The following is a 20,240-nucleotide window of genomic DNA, read 5'->3' as shown; positions in this document are numbered from 1 at the left end:
ACTCTTCGTGACCCCATGGACCATAGCACGCCAGGCCTTCCTGTCCTGCACTCTCTCCCGGAGCGTGCTCAAGTTCATATTCATTGCATCCGTGATGCTATCTAGCCATCTCATCCTCTGCCGTCCCCTTCTCCTTTTGCCTTCAGTCTTTCCCAGCATCAGGGTCTTTTCCAGGGAGTTTTCTCTTCGCATTAGGTGGCCAAAATATTGGAGCTTCAGCTTCATTATCTGTCCTTCCAATGAGCAGTCAGGGTTGATTTCCTTTAGGATGGAAATCCAGTATTTAGGGATGGACAAATCTGTCAGTTCTGGTTTCTCTCAGGCCCTTACTTTTCCAATCTTAAATTTGGTTAGTCTCAAACTTTGAGATTTTCTCCAGTCTTAATTTCGATTCATCTGCATCAAAAAATTCACATTAAAATTCCTGAGTAGTTTTGTGCAAACTTTTCTGAATACATGCATTTTAATCCATTTTTTCGTAATGTACAGGTTTGTTGTAAGCAGTTTTCCTAATATAATGCATCTTTGAATGTTATGTTTCTTAAATACACATTTTTGTATGTGTTTCTTGATTGGAGAATTCCATTGCAAAATTTGGAGAAGTGTGAGTTTTGAAGGATAACTGAGTTTCAGTTTGCACAGTGGTTCAAAAGTGCAAAAGTAGGTAAGTTTGCACTGAAGTTAAAATGCAAACTGACAAAATTTCTCCCCCATCCCTCTATTCTGACATGTAGTGGCTCTCTGGGATCTCAAGCAGAGGTCTTTCCCATCACTCGTTACCTGATCCTTTTAACTGGATATGCCATGGATTGATCCTGAGCACTAGCACTGAGCTATGGTCCCTCCACCATCCGTGCTAGCCTGCCTTTATTTGCTCACCCCACACAGGGAGCTATTCTCTAACTCCCAAGCAGAAATATCTATCCTGCTGTGATCTCATTACTCATTAGGATATCACATTCAAATCCAGACTCTGCTCACTGGAGCCAGCAAAGAATACACAATGAGTAACTGATCTTGCAGCCCCTGAAGACAGGAGGAAAGAGCCCCAGCAGTTCAGCTGTGCTGTGACAGCTTTGTTCATGGCCACGGAGCAATGCAAAGAGTGCCATAAGGCATCTCCCCCCCTGCCCCGCCCCGAAGCCAGCCTGGCATTTGCTCCCACTGTGGATGGCCTGGGAGCTACCTAGGCAGATCAGAGCAATTTCCTGTGTGTGCATGTAGTAGTAGTGAGAGAAAATAGCCTCCTGTCAGGGCCAGCAAGGATAATGATCAGTCTTTTGAAAAAATGATGCTGGAATCAATGTTATTGATTTCTGACTTATGCTTTACTTTCCATTCCAAGAGGCCTTAATGTTAGTTTCGACTAGAGAGACAGACAAGGCCAGCCGCTGCCCGGTGTCTCCATAATTTATGATTAACTCGGGGCTTAATATTGACTACTGACTAATGAGAAAAATGAAGAAGGCTGCTGAGCAAATGGCTCCCATTGTTTCCTGGTCAATGTTGCAATGGCAGCATTCCTGCTTCATGGGACCACACTTCCCCAGGCAGAAGGACATTCCAGGAAATGCATCCACAGCACCCTTCCCCAACCTGTTGCCCTCCGGATGTTTTCGACTACAACCCCCGGCATGCCTGGCCATTCCTCATACTAGCTGGGACTGACGGGAGGTGTAGGACAAAACATCCAGAGGTTCACAAGTTACCCACCTCTGCATTACAGGGTGACCTTGTTAGGAGCCAGTACCATAGCTGCACAGGCCCAGTTCTGACACAGAAGTCTGTGTTCATCCCTTGCTTGCTTCAGTACAGAGATCCTAGTTTGTTTTAAACCAGAATTCCCTGTTACGTCCAAAATAGGCAACTGTGGTTGAATGTACATTAACTAACCAGGAGAATAAGCCAGGATCAGATCCAGCAAAGATTCTGAGCTTGCTTGAGAATGTTACTGTCATTTATCTTGCCCTATCTTTATTCTGGGAGATTGCATGACATAATCTGTTCTATATGTTATGTGTATTGTTCATCTATTACCTAGACAGAAAAGCCTAGCTCTCCCCCTATCCATCTTGGTTGCACCAAATAACTCATTCTTGTTTATTTAGATTTAAATACCATGAACTGAACAGCTCTTTCAAAATACATGCTTTAAAACATATTTTGATATATTGAAACTGCTGAAAACTGGTTTGCAATGTTCAGAAAAGTGTGAACTCTGGTGGATAGTTAAGTTTGGATCTGCCCATTAGTCTGAGAGGTGCATACCAGGTCAGTTCATACAGGAATTCACAGGGATCAAACGCCCCTCTCATTGTGTTTTGCCCCCTCTGGTCAATTGACAGACCCAATAGCATTTCTGATTAGGTGGGTACCAGTAACATCTTTGGTGGATCTCTACATTTGCCCTGTGCGGAAGGTTTCTGTGTATATTTCAGCATTAAAAGAGTTGCTCGTTTTAGCACAAAATTTACTCTGGCCTCCTACAAGCACCTGGTGTGTTCCCACTTATCATTCTGTCACAGAAATCGTGTGCCAGTTCCTGCCAAATAATCTCTTCCGTTATTTCTGGATTATTTCCCCATGCTGTCCATGTCTTCACTAAGCAAGGAGGGAGGGGGTGGCAACCTGGCAGGGGCTCCCTTCTGAGCACAGGGGGGCTCAGATCCCAGAAGCTGGTGAGGCTCTAGGTGGCCAGAAACAGAGGAGACAAGGCAGTGACAGAGCCTGTGAAGGGGCGGAGAACCTCAGGCCTGGGGGTCAAATCCAGCTCACCTGGGATCACAATCTGGCCTCCAGGGTCCCCTGGATGGCCTCTTCGCCTGGCATGGCCCCTTTCCCTTGACCACCAATGGTTTGGTGGTTCCCCAGCTTTTGTGCTATTTTTTCCCCATTCTAAAAGGTTGAAATGCCTTTCTGAAGGCTTAGTGGCTGACAGTAAGAGCTTTAAGTGAAAATGTGCTACTATTTTTGACCCCACACCTTTTGCCTTTGACCCCAACCACCCCCAGATGGGGTCAAGAGCTACTCTGAAATGGAATTCAGCCCTGGGGCTGAAAGAGGTTCAGCGCCCCGGCCATACTGAGAGCCAGGCCCAGTGTTCCTATGGCTGCAGGGTCCATCTAAGTACAAAAGAGATTGACAAGCTCTGGAGTGGACTAAGAGCTAAGCGCAGAAGGCAACAGTCACCCAGAAGGAGACACAGGTGGCACCTAGAAGTGCAGAAAAGCAGCCTGGCATCATTCAGCAACAGGCAAGGCAGACTGGGACAGCGTGGCAGGTCTTGTAGCTAGATAGTAAACATCAGCATGGGTTTGGTTCTCCAGGATCACCTGACTCCCAGGACCTGAAAGATTCTGGTCTGCAGTCTCTGTATCCTGCCTTGAAATGCCTGCAGCATAATATTGTCCTTGATTCCTTCCAATCTGTTGCACTTCTCAGCAATAGATATGTGCAACACTACTGACTACCATTCCTGGAATTTGCAAAGAGATGTAAAGTGGCAGAAACCACGGGCTGATAACCAAGCTATTGGTTTGGATAACCAGAGGGGAACTTCTCATTCCACCACAGAATGGGAGCTGGGGTTGTATAGTGGGTGAGCTACGAACCAGACGTGCCCTGTCCGAGACTCACCTCATAAACTCAGCAGGTGGCCTTAGGCAAGCCATTCTCTCTCATCTTTGGCCTCTCATCTGCAATATGGGGGAAATTATACTAGCCTACCTTACAGGGTTGTGATAAGGATTACAGTAATACATTAATGTGAATGAGAAATGTTTGGGACACTCAAAAGTGCTCTACCGATGCTAAAAGTATTGTCCAAAGAGGTAGAGAGCCAAGCTAGAAACTTGGTAAGGATGTGGATCTGGAGACCACACTTCGACAAACATGTGTGGGGGAGGGTGAAAGCACATAAGTTGCATCATGAGTGAGCTGGGCAATTAACATCCAGATACGTGGGATTCATGTAGTGTCAGGTATATGTGCTCCAAAGGCCCGAGTCCAGTCTCTATGGTAGCCTTCACCAACCTGGTGACCTCCATGGCCAAGCTGACTGGGAATGATGAAAGTTGCAGCCCAACACATCTGGAAGGCACCAGGTTAGGGAAGTCTGGTCTAGGAGTACAAAGCCTTAGACATGATGTCACCAAGCTTCTCTAACCTGAGTCAAGACTCAAGCCCATGGCAGGCCCTGGTGGCCTCATGAGAGATTTTAGGGATGTGCACCACTACACAGCTGTGGCCAAAGGAGGAACCTGCAGAGGAACTAGCTTCAACAGCCATAAAATCTTCCTTATGCCTATAAGCCAGAGCAAGTCGGGTAATTTAACTCCTTCAAAAGCTTCTGGGCCAGGACTGTAGTCACCAATTGGAGCAATAAGGAGATTGGATGTTCTCATATGCTCTTGTTCTGCTTCACTGGCTGCTATTTAGTGTGGCCATATGTCCTACTTTATAGCAACCTGTCCTCTATCTGAAGGTTTGTTCAAGAACTGTCCTCTATTTGAAGGTGTCCACTATCTGAAGGTCGGTCAGAGGACGGTCCTCCATTTGAAGGTGTCCTCTATTTGAAGGGCTGTCTGGTTTAAAGATAAATAACCATGAGAAGGGAGAGTGGTGGGGGCCCTGAAGTTGCCCATCCACAGTTAGCACCTGCACAGCAGACTGAGCAAGAGGTGACCAGGTCACAGTCTTCTCCACTATGTTGAGATGTATTGGATTGTATTTAACTATTAAGTTAAAGCATTTCCCCCTAAATTTGTATTTATACATATAGATTAGCATATTTTAGAGAGGCTGGAACATCTCTGAAGTAAATACATATTAGCATATGCAAATCTGCATCCTCTTGCTCTCTTTTATGGAGATGCATAAGTGGCCACCATAGTAATATTTGTGGAGGCAGGGTAACCTGGAGCATTATGCCATGACATGACATCACACATTTTTAATTTTTAGATGTGAGCAGGGGAGACAGCTGGAGGGGACAACCCAGGGGGGCTGTTTTCAATAGCAGTCACATATGCCCAATATCTAGTTTCAGCCTAATTCCTTCATTTTAATGCTTTATTTTTAGAGGAGTCGTTACGAGCAGTGTTCTCGCCCCCCTGCCCCCCCCATCCATTCACTAATAAAATGAGATTTAGAAATAGGGCTTATGGCTGCAGCTGAACTAGCAAAATCTGAGATGAGAAATGTTGGAGGATGTTTGGCTGGGCCTTATGGATTAATACTATGAAATGGCTCCCTGATGGGCAGTCATGGCTTCTTCCCAATGCTTGAGGAGGAGACAAGGAGGATGGGGCACTTTGCCAACCTACCCTGTGCTAACTGGGGTTTGAAATGCCAGAAATTGTGCTTCCAACCCAGTGCCTTAGATGGCCTTTTATACAGTAAATGTGCATGGCTGGAAGATGAAATAATAATTATTGCTGTAGGTGCTAAAAGTACCTAACTGAAATAAATGGCATGACAAGCCTTTGCTTGACTAGATGGATGCCAGCTAAGATGGTCTGGTACAGCTCTGCTCTACTATTTCTGCTCGGTGCGAGGCTGGCACATCTCAGGAAGGAAGGAAGGAAGGAAGGACGGACACTGCCAATTTTATATCATAAGAACACAGGAAGCTGCCTTACACTGAGTCAGACCCTGGGTCCATCTAGCCGAGTACTGTTGACACTGACTGGCTGTGGCACTCCAGGGGTTCAGACAGGGTTTTTCCAGCCCTACCTGGAGATGCTGGGGATTGAATCTGAGACCTTCTGCATGCAAAGCATGTGCACTGAGCTATGGTCCTCCTCTATCATTCTGCACAAAGTTAACCAAGGCAAGTAGGTAATCAAAACAAAACAGGCAAAATTTAGCTATCCGTGATAGCTAAATTTATGTTACTTCTCCCCCCCCCCGGGGGGGGGCAGCCCAAATCCCCTACAAGACACAGACTTTACAACAGCCTTTCCCAAGTGGGTGATCTCCAGAAGTTTTGGAATCCAACTCCATCATTCCCATCTAACATGGCCAGCGGTAAGAGATGATGGGAGTTATAATCCAAAACATATGGAGGACAAAAGGGAAAGTGACCATATATACATGGGAAGGAAGAAAGAGTGAGGGAGACAGGAGCAGGCAAAAGGAAAATTGGGGCCTTCTCCGCCTGGACTTCCCCTGCCCCAGGTTAACTGACATCCACTGCCCTGTGGGAAGGGGCATTAGATGGTGGCTCCTGCTCCAGTTGTTTTGTGCAGTTTTGTGTTGGTTGTTTTTTGCAAGGTTTATTTTGGAGGGGGTGCACATGGTTTTGGCTGTATCTGTTGTATTTTGGGATGTTGGAGAAATCTATTTGGGGGGTGGGGTTCGAAGAGTTTTCCTAGGCTCAGGCCCCCGGACTTTTGTTTTGGTTCCCGCTGTGGTGCCTGACTCGAATTGTAGTGAGTCGGGCCAGTCTGCAGATTTTCAGAGAATGCTGTCCATGTTTGGGGGAAGGTTCTGCAATTTGCACAAATTTCTGAGCAAGTTCTGCAAATTACTGCCAAATTTGCACGAATTACAAAATTTGTGCAAATTATGGCTGAATTTACACAAATTTGGCCACAATTTGCAGGATATGCTCAGAAATTTGTGCAAACTGCAGAACCTTTCTCCCCCAAATTGCACAAAAAAGTTCCTGGAGTTTGGGGAACAGCCCGCAGCTTGGCTTGCAGATGCAAAGCGAATCGTACCTGCTACAGAACTCTATCGAGTCAAAGAAGAACTGGATTTCCCAGCTACGGGCATCTCTAGTTGTATTTATAAATATTATGAGCAACTTTGAGGTGTCTAGTCAAAACATGGGACACACACACACACCCCACTCTCCTTACTTTTCTAGCACTTCTTCCCTTTCCTTTTCCTCCACCCCTAGCTCTCAACTGCCCTAACAGAAATCCTAACCTTCCTCCCACTGTCCAAGTGCTCTCAGAACCCCAGTGTCCATTCCCATGCTCAGGGAAAAAACCCAGTCATACTAACTAGATTCTAGAATATCCATCCCCAATCAAACCAGTATGCTTGTGTCCCTTCTTCTTTGCTAAAAATAAGTATATAACTTCTAATATATTTTATCCGATATTCTTCACTTGTTGATCTTTACTATAATAGCTCAACATACACACACACACACACACACACACACACACCCTTTCACCCGAGATGCCTCCTTTCTAGTCTTTAGAAGGAAAATAAAACTGATGGTGGTTGTGCTCTGGGGGTTGTGTGTGTGTGTGTGTGTGTGTGTGTGCAGGGTGTGTGTGTGTGTGTCTCTCAGCAAAGTGCCCTCTGGCCGGCCCCCTGCTATGTGGGTGAGCCCTGGTGGGGACTGGTGGGGACACCGCTGTCCACCTGGTGGTGGACAGCGGTGGTGCTCTCATTAATCTGGGAGCTGCCTTTGACATTTCCAACAATGCTTCTGTCATAGAGTCCCTCCAGGGCACTGTGGAATTGTACAAAGGCAGCTCCTAGACCCAGCCGCCCAAGTGCTGATTGGAGCACCAGAATTTTTTTAAGGGGTAGGGGCAAGTAAGGGCAGGGCACAGAGACAGGCACTGTCAGAACCCCACTGCAATGCCCCAGGGTGCGCTGAAGCCAAGCCTGCTGGCTGGCTACAGTTGGAAACAGAGGGCTGGACCACTTGGACCTTTGGCTTGAAGCAGCATAGCAATTTTTGTTTTCCTATACACAGTGGGAAAAGAGATCACTGTGGTTGTGATTTCTTAGTGGTACCAGTTGGCATGGCTGGTAAGAAGAGGCAGGCAGGGAGAAGAGCTTTGGAAGCTGCTTTAGACTGACTCAGACTGTCTAACCCCTGAACTGCCTACTCTGACTGGCAGCAACTCTGAGGATTTTCCCCCAGGCATAGCTCAGTCCCTTTTAGTAGCATCCCAGTTCAAAGGATGCGATTTGAGTCACAATCCCATGAGAAACCCAGCATTAGAACTAGGGATGCCACCAAATCTCCCAAATTAGGCAGCTCATTGGCAGAATCTATTATGTTTGTAATGCTCATATGTGTATTGAGCTCAGATGACTATCTAATGAACTTTAGCATTTTTGTTATTCAAACGGAGACTGGTTATGAGTGCCTGCACGGTCTACATGGCGAAAGCATCTAGACTCCACCACACCAACTCTGTGCATGTCCTGATGATGGTTTAACCCTTTACTTTCAGAAGAAAATGTAAAGGTCCTATTTGCAATGGTGATGCTTGTGGGATGATGTCACTTGACCATTTGGTTACTATTTTCCCAACCAATCAGTGTAAAAGTTTGGATCTGAAATCCTTCAACAAATCAATCACGTTAGAAGAAACAGCCATGTAGGTTACCATCCACACCTTGTTCAACATTTCTTTTTCACTCATGGCTTGGTCTCCTTTTTGTATTCAGCTAGCCAACCAAGGCCATTTCTCTCTAGTATCAGATAGAGGGGATTTTTTTGTTTGTTTGGTAAGTAAAAGTTTCCTTTAGATCTGGGTGCTGGTGGGTGGCACAGTGAGGGGATACTGGAAAGGGAATCTAAGGAGGAGGAGGTTGGGAGGGGAGCAGTGCAGCCCAGGGCAGCTGGCAAGCGAGGAGGAGATCTGGGCTTCGGCAGATGGAGGTGCCTCTTCCACAGATCCTGCTCACACCAGCTCCAGCAGCTCCATATTGACTGTAGGGCAGGTGAAAACAGCCAATCAGACATAACGTAGTGATGCATAACATCATGACATATAGCATGATGTCATACTACAGTTCTCAAGATGCACTTTGTTGACACCACAATCCGTATATTCAAAACAAGATCCTTAAATAATGCAGAACTTTCATCTGATATTGGAGGAATTTGCAGCTTGAACAAATTATGATTTCTGTTGGGGTAAGTTTGTCCATTATTAATTCGAACATATGAACATGCCTTACAGTGAATCAAACTGTTGGTCCATCTAGCTCAGTACTGGCAGTAGCTCTCTGGAGTCTCAGAGGGGGATCTTTCCCAGCCCTGATACTGAAGATAGCAGAGATTGAACCAGGGACCTTGTACACATGAAGCATTTGCTCAGTCACTCAGCTACTGGCCCTTCCTAGGTGGGACGCACGTGAGACTGCTTTACTGTCCAGCGTGGTCACAACTATGCAAAGCTCTGCCCCATCCACCATGGAAGTAAAACAACTGGGAAAAAAAACCCCATAAGAAATATCATTAAAATAACCCATTAAAACAAAATAAAATATAATTCATTGAATAAAACAAATGTGCTCCCTCCCTCCCACCCCCAGCCCCACCCTCACACACACATAGCCTGTACTAGCTGTACTTAGGGGTATGGGGAGAAATTAGTTTGGTTCACATTGTAATACAAACCAATCTAATTCGCACTTCTCAAACTAATACGCAACTGGAATGCAATTATACTTTGGTTTTTCAATTTTGTGATGCAGTTCTCAGACCAAAGAATGTGAACAAAAATGCGTGTAACAGAGGTGATTGCATACAAAAATGAGTACATTCGAGAAAATAACACACAAAAAGGCAAATATTGGGGAAAGAGCATGCAAAAATATGGGGACATTGCATACAAAAATGTGCATGAATTTTCATGAGGACCTTAAAAAAATGTTTGCAAAGTGATGCAGAAATGAGATGGACTTTAATGAACTTCCGCCACACATTAAAAACGTGGTTGTTCAAGCAGGCATTTGGGGTGGGTTAGGGTATTTTTAGAAATATGATGTTTTAATGTAGAGTTTTATTGTTTTAAAACTGTTTGTATTCCTGTACATCGCCCAGAGTGGCTGGGTGACCGACCAGATGGGCACTTAAGAAATGTAATAAATAAAGAAATAAAGACTGTGCTTTAAAAAAATGCAAACTTAAAAAGTGGAACAGACAGATTCATTCATCCCTAGTTTTGACCCTCAAAAGGTAAGGATCATTAGGAAAGTTTTTGCAGCACTTTAAAGAAAAATGCTCAGCCTAAAGAACTGGGCAAGTCTCCAAAATTCCATGAGGGCTGAACAGGCAGGTACCAAGAGTGCTTTTCAACGTGCCACTGCGGCCAGCCCTGAATGCAAGCACAACCCAACCCAAACACCAACACACCTGTGGTCCTGTGCAGTGTACTTCAGCAGTTCTGCCAGCTGCAAGGGGTATTTGCAGATCTTCTGCACAGGTGTCAGAAGGAAACCATCAATGGCGATATCAATCATCTGCTGCAAGAGGCGGCATGCCTCAAAGAAGTGCTGGTACCGGCCATCTTTCATGAGCTTGGAGAGCTCCATGCATGCGTCCAAGTGATTGTTACAGTACTCGGAATAGATCCAGAAGCCATCTTGCTATAGGAGGTGGTGCAAAAGAGAGAGAGAGAGAGAGAGAGAGTGAGAGAGAGAGGGGTCCATAAGACATGCCATAAACAATCAGCTACTAAGCTCATTACCATCACAATCAAAAGATTTTTTACAGCAACTTCAGCAGTAAGAGACTGCACCATTAAGCAACCCTCTGTGATTGTACCTCCATAAGAACACCCAAGGCATGTGACTATAAGAACTGCCCTGCTGTATCAGACCAATGGTCCAACTGATAAAAGGCAATCAACATTACCAAAATTATCAACTTGCATATGAGGAAAGATTATAACGTTTGGGGCAGTTTAGCTTAGAAAAGAGGTGAATAAGGAGAAACATGGTAGAGGTGTATAAAATTAAGCATACTGTGGAAAAAGTGGATAGGTAGATTATTTTCTTCCTCTCTTATAATACTAGAACTTGGGGGTCATCCCATGAAGGTGAATGGTGGGAGATTAAGAACAGACAGAAGGAAGAACAGCGCATTGTTAAATTATGGAATTCACTACCACAAGATGTAGTGATGGCCACTAACTTGGACAGCTTTAAAAGGGGATTAGACAAATTCATGCGGGACAGGGCTATCAAAATGGCTACTAGTCGTGATGGCTATGTATTATCCCCAGTGTGAGAGGCAGCATGCTTCTCAATACCATTTGCTGGGGAATATGAGGAGGGTGGTCTTATGCACATATGTCCTGCTTGTGGGCTTCTCATAGGCATGTGGTTGGTCATTGTGCGAACAGAACTCTGGACTAGACAGACATTTCATCTGATCCAGCATGGCTCTTCTTATGTTCATAACTCATCCAGCACCTTGCTTCCCACAGTAACCAAATTCTCAGTGACTTCTGGGAAGCTCATAGGCATGATAAGAGTCCCCCCTTCTTACTTAACTCCAGTATCTACTATGTAAGATAGATGGCATTTGAACATAGAGGTTCTATTTAGCTATCACCTATCTTGCATGGATTTTGGTCTAAAATTTCATTCTCTTCTAGATTAGTGGCCACCCACAATATCACATCTTATGTCAGTGAACGCCATAACTGTATGAAGAAGTAGGGCTCACTTGAAAAGGCTTTCAGGCACTTCCTCCAGTAACAAACAGACAGAAGGGGTACACAATGTCATCATGTGAAGTAAAGCATTATTGCCAGGTTTTCTTGATTCCTCTGATACAGGTAAGATCGGGGGGGGGGGGCTACATGGGAAGCATATCGATCCTCCCCTGCAACTGTGGAGCTGCCTTCAGTAGATGGAGATGGGGCATTTCTGATTACAGATATGGTTCTTGTTGGTGGTGGCTGAGCCAGCCAACGTTACAGCTGGGGACAGGTTTTGCCAACATTGCAACATTATCCTCAAGTGTTGTACTTGACTTTTCACCACAGGAGTGGATGGCAACCCTGGGAGAAAGAAAAGGTGCCACCGAAATGGGTCTCAAATGTCCCTGCTCCTGTCTGGAGTCAGGAGCAAGTTTTTGTTCGTCTCAACTGAACCCCAGATTGAAGCGCATCTGTCAGGGATGCTCTGACTTGGATTCCTGCATTGAGCAGGGGGTTGGATTCGATGGCCTTGTAGGCCCCTTCCAACCCTACCATTCTATGATTCTATCTATGTCCCACGGGAACACTGGGAGCCGTGGAGAACCAAGCCAGCCTCTACCTGTTATCCTTGCCCTGAGTTGTTACTTTGGCCAGGTAGCAGAATGAGATGGGGATGGGATGAGGTCTTAGAATGTTGAGGTAGTAGAATAGACTATACCACTTTGGGCTAAAGTGGATGGAGAAGCCATCAAATGCGGTAGGGCATGCCGCATTTGATGGCTTCTCCACGTTATCAGGGCTAAAGGTTCTAGCACTGTACTGGTTTTCTGTTTGCAGAGAGTTTTTTACACAGGGGAGCATTCAAAAAGGTGATCCCTTGCCTGCAGCCTGGAATTGTTTAGTCCATTCTACCATCTCATTATGCTGTTAAGAATGCGATGGAATATTGAAAACCAGCTTTCATGTATATAAATTAGGCATTTCTCCGAGGGTGTGAGATGATACTGAAATCATCATCACCATCATCTTGCTCTTTTCTTCTAGAATGCTCAGGACTACTAAACTAGATGTGATCTGGGAGCAGTATGGGCAGGATTTCCTGTAAGTTTTCTCTTAATCCTTTCTGCCATGCTGTTCTCCTCATCTAAAACTGTGCGTATGCGAAGCTGCAATTTGCCCAGTTGGGCAATATGGGGCCTCTATCTTTCTCCTGTGGGACAAGTAATGGGTGTGTCTGTATCTGTGTGAGAACTGATTTGGGACCACCCTGCAGCTACTCTGATGTAAAGGAAAAGCCACATCTGCTTTGACCATCAGAGCAGCTTACATGAGCTCCTCATCTAGCTACAGATTAGACTTGCATCTCCTTAGCTTCCCTACCAGTACTCTAAGACATGAGCATGCTCACTACACTTTCCACAGAATTAATTAATCATGAGCTCTAAACCCTGGAGAGTTCTCTTTAGAGGCAATGGGCAGGGTATAAAACTTATACTATAAAAGTTATAGTACAACCTTCCCCAACCTGGTGCCTTCCAGATGTGTTGGACTACAACTCTCATCATCCCTGACCACTGGCTATGTTGGTTGGGAGTTGTAGTTCAAAATGTTCAGAGAACACTGGGTTGGGGAAGGATGTTGTAGTAAATAACAGAAAGGGTATGTATGTGGGGTGGGGGCTAAGTAGCAGTTTTGGATTTCACTTTGTGCAAAGGCTAATTCTAAGGAGAAAAAAAAAACATCTCTTGACCCAAGCAGACCCTGTGTGGCTCTTGTAGGTTTCTCCGCCCCTTCCCCCATTCAGTTTCCTTTCTTAGATGGTTCTGCCAACAAGGTTTCTTTCTCCTCCTCTTCTGGCAACTGACAGCCGAAGTTAAACTTTCTGACCTTTGTGGCAATAGTGCTTCTGGGAGCAAAGCCATCACATCCACAGATGGATTATGACAGTTTCCAGTTCTGTTTATTTCCTCTGCATTTTTTTAAAGCCTGCTCCTCACTATAGCCTGTGCTACAAAGACAGAGAGAAGCACTGCTATTACATCCTTTAAGCAAAACAAAACAAGCAACGAGAATGGGAAATCTAAGGTGCTTAGGTCCAAGCTGCTGTGAATGCTTTTAATGGTGTCCTGTTGGTTCCATGAGCATTTACAATCTAATAGTTTCCAAAGCACTGCTGGTGTGAAATGTGACCCAGCCAAGCTGTAACTAAAAAGTAATGTAATACGTATAAAAAGATCCAGCATCCTGGATAGGGGCATCCTCTTACATAAGCACCAAGAGAGTGCTTTTTTCTCCCTCAAGGAAAAGCTAAAAAAGCAAGGCTACATTATTTTCTTGACATTTCCTGACATATTTACAACACTGGCCATTTTATTAGCTCCTCCAATGTGTGGCATATAGGCAAGGCGTCCTTTTCATCGTGTGTGTGTGTGTGTGTGCGTTAAGTAGTAAGCACCATCATGAGGAAAGCCAGTGTGATATAGTGGATAAAGCAAGGGTGGGGAACTAAAATCAGGGGTGGATCCCCCCCCCCCCAGCCCTCCATGGGCTGAATAAGAACATACAGATGAGACCAAGGGTCCATCTAGTCCAGCATTCTCTTCACACAGTGGACAAACAGCTGCCCATGGGAAACCCACAAGCAGGACATGAGTGCAACAGCACCCTCCTGACCATGTTCCCCAGCAACTGGTGTATACAGGCATGCTGCCGCTTACTGGAGGTAGCATATAGCCATCAGGACTAGTAGCTACTGAAAGCCTTGTCCTCCATGAATTTGTCTAGCCCCCTTTTAAAGCCATCCAAATTGGAGGCAATCAATATGTCCTGAGGTAGTGAATGCCATAGTTTAACTATGCACTGATGTCAGGGGCTAGGGCCACACCCTGACATCATTTGGTTCCCTTTGGCAGGGGGGAAGGGAAAATGGGAAGTGGGGAAAGAGACATGTGTATTCCCTTCCTCCCCAGTATCTTTACTCCAGTCTCTCTCCCTCACCTTACCAGGCAGCGGTGGAAGCAGACAGTCATGATGGCTACAGCAGCAGTGTAAAAAACCCCCAAATAATAGTAGCACCAGCAATAGTTGCCCCAATATTTTGTGTAAATAAAAGACCTTTAAAGAGAGGCTGGGATGTGCTATGGAGCAAAGCTCTTCTCCTGACCACTGTCTTCATTCCCTGGACCATATCTGGCCTCACACTGGTCTGGAGGCCCACTGGAGAATGAATGCCGGGCACAGTTGGAGCCTCACTGTGCAATGTGCCTGGCCACTATTGCAAGTTTTAAAACACAAACACATACACAAAAGAGGCTGTGGTGACTGCCACTACCAATACTGTCATCTGGTGGCCCTCCAGGCTGTGGGGCCCCAGACCATGCCCCATGGTCCAGCCCTGCCAGCACCACTGATTATGTACCCATTGATGTAACTAGATGTTAACATTTCTATCCTGTCTTCCCACACTAAGTTCCCAAGATGTCTAACAACAGTCCACATAAAATGTACAGTATAATCAATAATCAGTAAACAAACAACAGCCCCCCTTCCAATTCTCATGCCATGGATCACTGCCTGAGTTGCAATCTTACCCCACCCCATTACTAAGAATGGGGAAATCACTCTATTTCCAGTCTGTGTTACTTTTGCATGTGTTCACCCAAAAGTCTGTCCCAACCTGTTTCTTTATTAATCGCCAAATCCGCCCCCTGCAATCCACCCCAAAATTGAAATACGTAGTTTTGAACATAAACTTTTTTGGAAAGCAAAATATGCATTTCTAAATGTATTTTCTCTCAAATAAAATGCTAAGAATTGCATCACAATGTTCAGAGAGGCATGAAATCTGGAGGATACCTAAGTTCTGATCCACACATTAGTGTGAGAGGTCTAATTGGGTCAGTCTGTATTGGAATTCGCAAAGGTCGGATTCCTCAAGCGTCTCTACTAATTACACATTGATGTAGGCTAATCTCTCATTGCTGGATTCATTTATTTGGCAACAGGGCATGCTAGTAAGCTGATCACAACTGTTGTCAATGTATATCCTTAATATATATAAAGAATAATTAATAGAATATTTAACAATCTTGATGAAATTTGTGGTTTGAGAAATGTCCTTCAGAATTGCTGAAATTGCTGTGGCCCCATGACTATCTGTGAACGTGAGGTGCCAATCCCTACAACTGGCTCCAAGAAACAGGTGTCCCCAAGCACGTCCATGGGCAATTGGGAACAAGAAGTACTTGAACCAGATCAAGGAGTCATTTTCCTCCTTATACTTATTAATTAGCCCCAGTTCTGACTCAACAAAAATATTGCATGAGTTTCCAGTGTGTGTGTGTGTGTGTGTGTGCGCGCGCGCACACGCGCGTGCATGAGAGAGAGAGAGAGAGGAAGAGGAAGGAGAAATGCATACAAAATGCATATATTGTGAGAAATGCATACAAAAATGCCTATGAATTTTCATGCAGACTTTTAACCAAAAAGTTTGCAAACTGATGTTGGAAATGGGACAGAATGAACTTGTGCTTCAAAAGGTTTGAACTGAAACGGAAAGATGAATTGATCCCTACAAAGACTTCTGGGTCAGGTTTGCTTGCTCACCTGAACAACCAGAAGTCCTCTTCAATGTAGTAAAGTTAAACTTTGAACTCCTTTGACTGCTCTGTAATGCACAGGAGCTAGGTCTGGCTGTGCATATGCAACTATTTGTGTTTCCATAAATCTTTATGGTTACAAACCCTCTTCAGGTCAATCTGAGGTGACAGTTCTTTGATTTGGGGTATTCTCCATTCCTGCTTCTCAAGGTAGCTGAATGCACCACTTCTTTTTGCTTCCCCATTCTGCTGCTGCTCTTCCCAGTAAGCTATGCATCCCTCACACATTTCCACAGGTTTGGTATCACACAGAAATCCAGTGGGCAGGAATACTGTAATGGCACCACTAGGAGGAGACAATCCTTAGGCAAAAGGCTTGGAGTTCAGCTCGCCCACACAATTACATCAATAAATCTTTCTTTCTTTCTTTTTTCCTTCCTTCCTTCCTTCCACTGCAGTTCTGCATCACCCAATACCTAAAACTATTGTGCAGTTCACAGAACAAAGGTTAAGATTCAAACCATAATATGTAAATATAATAAAACAATGTAAAATCTAAAACAAAGTAAAACAGCCACAGAATAAGACCAAAGGAAAACTAAAACATTAGCAGGGCAAGGATCTAAAAAGCACCAACAGTTTTTTAAAAAGCACTGAAAGACTAAAAAGCCCGGAACAATAAAAAGGTCTTTTCCTGGAGCCAAAAAGACCACAACGTAGGTGTGCCAGGAGAGCTGCTCTGTGGGGGTGGGGGGTATTCCACAACTGGAGCACCACAACTGACTGTCCAGATACGGTCACAATTTGTATCTCAGACTAAGCTGATATAAAGCATCCTTGGCCACAGAGGCCATTTATGTCTCCAGTGTCAAGGCTGGATTCAAGAGCATCCCCCAAAAGGCAAACCTGTTACTTTAGATGGAGTGCAACCCCCACCAGAACTTCTTGAACACCACCCAGTGGGGCAGATGAACCACCTACTGATTGAGTCTCAGTTTAATGACCTTCAGAATGCCCACTGCCTCACCTGGATTAGATGAAAAGGAGAGCTAGGTGTCATCGGCATTTTGGTGTGACCTCAGTCCACATCTCTGAAAGACCTTCCCCAGTGGTCTCATGTAGCTGTTCAACAGCATGAGGGATGAAATAGATCCCTACGGATCTGCTCAGTATAACTGCCATGGGGCAGAGCGATAACTTCTCAGCATCAACTCATGGAGTCACCCATCCAAGTAGAAGTGGAACCACTGCAATGTAGTATCTCTAAGCCCTAATCCACACAGCCTAACCAGAAGGATACCATGATTGATAGTACCAAAAGCCACTGTGAGATCTAAGAGAACCAACAGGGTCACACTCCCCCCACCACTTCAGCAAACACCATCTCACAAGACCTAAATCCCAGCTGAAATGGATTTAGATTAGAAAGGAGAACATGGAGGTCACAGGTTGCATGCACCCACCAGCCATTTTTGTGGCCCCTATCACCCCACCATTGGATCCAGGTTAGGCTTCTTCAGGAGCAGCCTGATCTATGCTTCTTTCAAAGAAGCTGGTACCATCTCCTCTCTCAACGAGGAGCTTCAGAATGTCTTAGCCAGGTGGTGGGAGGTCAACAGAGATGGGCCAAGCAAACCTCCCTAGTGAGGGACTTCCATAATCTGGGAGTGACCAAGGAGAAGGCTCTCTCCCATAGGTGCTCTGTTAATACTACTAGTTATTAATAGTATATTGTGGGAACTGTAATCCAATACATTAATGTTTGTTGTTAACCCAATCCTTTAATTGACAGTAGTTGCCCTTCAAAATACCATACTGTCATTGCCCTGGATCTGGAGACTCAGAATCACCGCAGAAAGGACTCTAAGACCAGCGAGACACTGGTCACCCCACTACAGGAAGGACCCTTGGGAACCCCTGATGCATCCTCTGGGCCTAAGGACTTGGCCCTCCCATCAACCTTAGCCTCCAAGAATGGCTCTTCCAAAGCCTCTCTGGTCTCTCAGCCACATAGAAGCTTAGGAGTACAGAAATGAGCATTGTCCCTGTAAGGCTGCAGTCAGTACCCAATGGGAGGTGGAGCTTCTGAAGGGCCTGAGCTGACCAGCCTACTTAAGCCCTCAGTTGCTGTCATTCCCTTGCTGCAACAGCAGCTCCTTTTACGAGGAACTACCCTAACAGCTCCTGCAGAGCACTGTCCAAGGTGCTAATAGTTTCTGCCTTGCCAGTCACAGCCTCCTGCCACTAGAGTCTCCTACCAGCTGCTTCTCCTGGGGCCCAATGCCAGCCAGGACACGTACATTACATGGCCTGGAAAGTAAACCTTTCAGGCGTCAAGTTAATAGTTGTCTTGGTCTTTTCTCTAAGCAAAAAGCTATACTAGCTACCTAAACCTCTTCTGGAGCTTGACACGTATGTATGTATGTATGTATGTATGTATGTATTGATTGATTGATTGATTGCATTTATACCCCGCCTTTCTCCCTCTTGCAAGGAACTCAAGGCGGCTTACATTATCCTCCTCCTCACCATTGTATCCTCACAACAACAACCCTGTGAGGTAGGTTGGGCTGAGAGTCTGTGACTGGCCCAAAGTCACCCAGTAAGCTTCCATGGCCAAGTGGGGACTAGAACCCGGATCTCCCGGCTCCCAGTCCGTCACTCTCACCACTACACTACACTGGCTCCATATACCACATACACACACATGCTAGAGCAATGTGGAGTCACACCACAGGGAAGTGGCTGCAGAGGTATGTGTATGTGTGAGTGAACGGGGCCTTCAAGAGACCTGCAAAGTTAATGAAAATGAGATTAGAAAGACTTCTCTCTTTCAAGCTTCTTTCCCTCAAAGACACTTACATGCTCCAAAAAACATGGCCCAATTTCACTGAGATGGGGGTCCTCGTTGTTATACTGCTTCTCCAAGTCCCTTACAAAGCCCATCTGAAACCTGTAGATGTCCTCAATGTTGCCAAAGATGATCTTCAACTGTTCATCGCTGAACATGTCTCTTCTCTTCCGACACTGCTTTAAGTAACCCTGTAAGAAAATGCAAAAGGAGGACACCAGTGAAGAGTCATCCACACACAGACCAAAGAGGCCCTTACAAAACACACAGAAATGGCTGCAGCTGCATGGCATGTCCTCTGAAGCAACGAGGCTGTGCTTTGCTGCATTCCCTTGACTTCCTTCTGCTGGTGTTGTTGTTTGGGGGAGGGCCGCACCTTGTTGATAAAGCACATGCTTTCCACACAAAAGATCCAAGATTTAATGTTTGGCACCTCTAAGTAAGGGCTTGGAAAAAACCCTGTCTGAAACCCTGGAGAGCTGGTTGGGCCATGGCTCCAACTCAGCAGTTTTTTATGTCTACGAGGTAATTAGTGTACCGAGATGCATTCTTTCCCACCTGCTATGTGGCTTTTCATTTTTGAAGTTGTTCATTGCATGACTGTTGCAAACATTTTTTAAAGGCCAATTAAAAAGAGTGACGATAAAGCTCCAGCCGTGCAACATGAGAAACTACTTATTATTTACTTTATTACATGTATATCTTGCCTTTCCTCCAAGATATTTAAGGCAGTATACATAGCTCTTCTCCCACCCAGCCACCCATTTTATCCTCACAACAACCCCATGAGGTATGTTAGGCTGAGAGAGAGACAGAGAGAGATGGCCCAAAGTCACTGAGTGAGCTTCCTGGTTGAGTAGGGATTTTGAACTTCAATATAAAGAGGACAGAACAAAAACAAGCATTGCGAAAAGACTGGAAAATATATATAACAGAATAATACAAGAGAATATATAAGCATTCATAAAAGAATACACTAAAATAATATACAGTGACAACTTGAATAAATAAAACAATAAAACAACTTGAAACTCCACATTCACTATCTATGTATGGCAAAGGACAGAAAAGGCTGCTTACTGTAAAAAATGATAAGATATATGTCATGACTACCCTGGGGGATTCCTCATCAGAGGAAGAGTGTGAACCCCTGAAGCCAGATGTCTTCAGGGAACAGGTTGCCTCAGAGGACCCTGGGCCTACCCAAGATGGTCCTGGCCCCTCGGGGTGATGCCTTCAGATCTGCCTCCTCTGGAGGCACAGACCTCAGCTTCTGAGGCAGAGGGGGATGCTGAGCAACCATCTAGCCCCTGAGAGCATCCTCACCTCGAGAGGCAGGCCAGTGCAGCTCCTCTGAGAAGAAATGCTAGATTACAA

The 20,240-nt window shown here is 45.2% G+C and overlaps 1 protein-coding gene across 3 annotated transcripts in view; it reads right to left on the bottom strand.

Moving 5' to 3' along the window:
• Nucleotides 1-20,240, bottom strand: part of ARHGEF9 (Cdc42 guanine nucleotide exchange factor 9) — a 371,451-nt gene that overhangs the window by 51,148 nt on the left and 300,063 nt on the right. For all 3 annotated transcript variants that reach the window (XM_084814164.1, XM_084814167.1, XM_084814165.1), the window contains exons 7-8: nt 18,875-19,054; nt 10,121-10,353 (exon numbers count right to left, since the gene is read on the bottom strand). In XM_084814164.1, coding sequence (XP_084670290.1) covers nt 10,121-10,353; nt 18,875-19,054 — 413 coding nt within the window. The remainder of the gene's footprint in view (nt 1-10,120; nt 10,354-18,874; nt 19,055-20,240) is intronic.

Source organism: Heloderma suspectum, chromosome 9 (genome assembly GCF_057233095.1).
Source record: "Heloderma suspectum isolate Gila_16-S chromosome 9, 16-S_ref, whole genome shotgun sequence".
NCBI classification, from domain to species: Eukaryota; Metazoa; Chordata; class Lepidosauria; order Squamata; family Helodermatidae; genus Heloderma; species Heloderma suspectum.
This window is presented reverse-complemented; position numbering and strand designations above follow the sequence as displayed.